General features: G+C 41.4%; 1 protein-coding gene across 1 annotated transcript; it reads left to right on the forward strand.

The window, feature by feature from the left end:
- Window positions 1–702: 702 nt before the first annotated feature.
- Window positions 703–1,959, forward strand: RNASE4 (ribonuclease A family member 4). The gene has a single exon (XM_007127752.3). The coding sequence runs from the start codon at window positions 718–720 to the stop codon at window positions 1,159–1,161; it is 444 nt and encodes a 147-aa protein (XP_007127814.1). The 5' UTR covers window positions 703–717; the 3' UTR covers window positions 1,162–1,959.
- The last annotated feature ends 1,583 nt before the right edge of the window (window positions 1,960–3,542 follow it).

Here is a 3,542-nt window from a genome sequence, read left to right on the forward strand (position 1 = left end):
TTGCTCTTGTATGAATAGTTTAATCTACTCTGTAGCTAGTCATCTTGCTAAACCATGTTGTTGGTCACAAAGAAGCAGGATGAGAGAAAGTAGACAGAACTGTGCAAAATTGGATTTGGGAAAAGCAACCCAAAGTACATTGTTGTGATGAAGCTCTTACCCAAGTGCCAAGTGTATCTTCAGAAGTTGTATCCAGTGGTCCTGGGGTTGAGGGGTAAATCGAACATCATTTCTTCCTGCCATCCTGCTTCCCACAACTCCTTCACTTCCCTCACTTCCCAACTCCATATTGCATATCTGTGGCAGCAGACACAGGAATATGACATAGAGCTTCGTATCTTTCTGTGCACAGGCAAAAGGTGGTTGTGAACTTAGAAGCTGGCATTTAAAAGAATGATAGTTATGTTTGATCCTAATCATTATTGTTAAGGATAGGCTGTAGGTGGAATAAAGTGCAGGTCCCTTGTCAGCTGTTTAATCACTCACACAGTGTGATCCACCATCATGAAGCAGCCTCTTTGAAACAAAAGACAGTAGTAACCATATATATCAAACTAGGAGTTCAACTGGGGCTAACCCTTGGACTGCATGTGTAGAAAATGGACCTGTCTGACGCTCCAAAAATTGTCCTTGCTGCTTTGGGTTGCTCACTTCCTGTTGAATCAGGGATGATTTTGCCTGCCCCTTGGTTTCTCTCTAGGCATCTCCAAGGTAGTGATGGCTCTCCAGAGGACCCATGCATTACTTCTGCTCTTGCTGCTGACCCTGCTGGGGCAGGGGCTGGTACATCCCTCCTATGGCCAGGATCGCATGTACCAACGATTCCTGCGGCAACACGTGGACCCTGATGTGACAGGAGGCAATAATAACTACTGCAACTTGATGATGCGAAGGCGGCAGATGACTTCACCTCAGTGCAAGCCCTTCAACACTTTCATTCATGAAGACCTTTGGAGCATTCGTAGTATCTGCAGAACCGCCAATATTCAGTGCAAGGATGGCCAGAAGAACTGCCATGAGGGTGTAGTGAAGGTCACAGACTGCAAGGTGACAGGAAGTTCCAGGGCTCCCAACTGCAGATACCGGGCCAGGGCCAGCACCAGACGTGTTGTCATTGCCTGTGGAGGTAACCCAGGGCTGCCGGTGCACTTTGATCAATAGATGCCACCCAGCAGGGGTTATGGCCCAGCTACTGGCCTTTAACTTACTCCTTAAATAGCAATGAGTAATGCATTTGAGCTGTCCCAGGCTCCGTCTCCACTGCTTCTTTCTTTCCTTTTTTTTTTTTTTTTTTTGTTCATTATATAACCAATTCTGTTAAATACATTGCATGAAAGAGAAAGATGAGACATAAACTTATAATGAATCTGAGCTTTTCTGGAATAAGCTTCCTTCTATAACATTGGTCAGCTTTGCTCTCTCTAATCTTATCCTCTGGAATTTAGTCATTACTTAGCACTTCAAGAATTTCAAGGTGCTTTCATCTAAGTTATCTCATTCTAATACCATAGCACCCTTGGGATGCTGCTGCTAGTGTTGCAATATACAAAAGCCCAAAGTTAAGAGATTTGCTAAGACCAAAAGGTTAGTAGAAAAGCTGAGACAAAAGTCTAGTTTACACGGTTACTAACCCAGGGCTTTTTCCACTTCATCACAATGAATGTTTTGAAAATATCTGGTTTCTGTTATTCCCAAATGTCAGCTGTTGGGGCAAGCATTAAAAATTTGGAAATAAACACTGGCAACGTGAGAGCTCTATCTGTATAATGTGGCAACCTTGCTGTGTTTGGATCTAATAAGATCAAGAAATGATAGAAGGGATTTTCTTTTCCTCTTCCCAAACTTTTGAGTCGCCCTAGTAAGTCAGAGTATTAAAAGGTACTCGATCATTAAGACTCTTCCTGACTGAAAGACTTTTTTTCAAGTCTTCCTTATAATAAAGGAAATAAGATACCTTCAGTTCCAGGTATTTGAGAAGACTATGGTCTTGTGTGTGAGATTTTTTTTTCCCTCCTATCCTCTTTTAATTCTTCTCTAGTTTATAAACATGCACACACTTTAATATCCTCATAAACTCTGGCTCAAGACTAAAGCTCATCAGATCGATGACCATGACACAAAAAACTTTGTCTCATTTGCTCCAGAGAGAATGATTCCTCTCAAGACAATTCTCATACCCCTTCCTTCTCCCTTTAAATATTTAGGAGCAAATTGGGGGACAGAGATGTATAAAGACATTAACTGCTAAAGAAGGAAAGTGTGTGTGTGTGTGTGTGTGTGTGTGTGTGTGAAAGGACTGAACTGAAAGCATTTGAATTATAGCAGTCATATATTATTTATATTTAAGATGTACAACTTCATTTGGTATACATATACATTCTGAGATAATCACTATAATCAAGCTAACAAACATATCTATCATTTCACATGGTTACCCTTACGTGTGTGTGTGTATGATGAGAATCCATAGGATTTACCCTGTTAGCACATTCTAAGTATACAGTACTGTATTGCCACCTGTTAGAAAACTTAGGGGTTCAAAAGAGGCCTCCCCAAGATGTGTTACTTTGGCATGTGGATTATTTTGAGCTAATGGCAGTGGAGACCCTGTTAACTCAAGAGAAACTACTGCCCCTTACTTAAGTTCCTAGAAGAATTTAAACTGGGGATTTTTTTCCCAGAAAAAGAGTTATTAGCAGACATAAAATGGATCTCTTTCTTAGCTTGCCACTTCACACATGAGCCCTAGGAGTGTCTCCCTCCTGCCTCTACATTCCTTGAGTCACTACTTGATTTAGGTCTTCAGTAGATAACACTAAGTTTCTGGGAAGGGCTCGAGATGTATGGGCACATGATGGCCATCTTATCTTTTCTTAGAGTCATCTCTCAAGTTCTCCATACCCAGGTGCCCAGAATTCCTGCCTTTTTACCCCCCCTCTTCACTCAAAGAACTAGAGTAGTTGGATTTAAAGCGTCCTCTGAGACAATCCCCGTCTAGACTATTAGCACATGATTCCCCGTTATTCAAGGAATACTTGACATGAGCTAGGGTTTAAAGTGCACCAGAGTTTCTGTAAATACCAACACGTCCACATCTAATCCTGATGACATATTTCCCATTCAAAGAGAAGAAACAGGATGGCATTGCTACTAACATGCTTTGAAGACAAGTTCTGGATATAAACTAAACATTCTGACTATAGGACAGGAAAAAGAATTTTCCCTCTATCCTTCTAGCTTCTGAGACCTGGCTGAGATCCCCCTGTAATAAGAGATAGATTAACAAGAGAAAATGTTGACCTAAAACAGACTGCCAGTTATTTCTCCAGCAAAAAATAGGTTTATTTGGGATCAGCAAAGAATTGCAATTTGAGGTCTACAACCATGGTGAGCCACATGCAAGTCTCCAGCAAAAACGGAGAGGAGAATTTTGTAGAGGGGAAAAGGAAGTTGGGAGGGCTATAGTAAACAAAGAGCATGGCTTTTTTTTTTTTTTTTTTTTTGCGGTACGCGGGCCTCTCACTGTTGTGGCCTCTCCCGTT

The sequence above is a fragment of the Physeter macrocephalus genome, chromosome 11, assembly GCF_002837175.3.
Source record: "Physeter macrocephalus isolate SW-GA chromosome 11, ASM283717v5, whole genome shotgun sequence".
NCBI classification, from domain to species: domain Eukaryota; kingdom Metazoa; phylum Chordata; class Mammalia; order Artiodactyla; family Physeteridae; genus Physeter; species Physeter macrocephalus.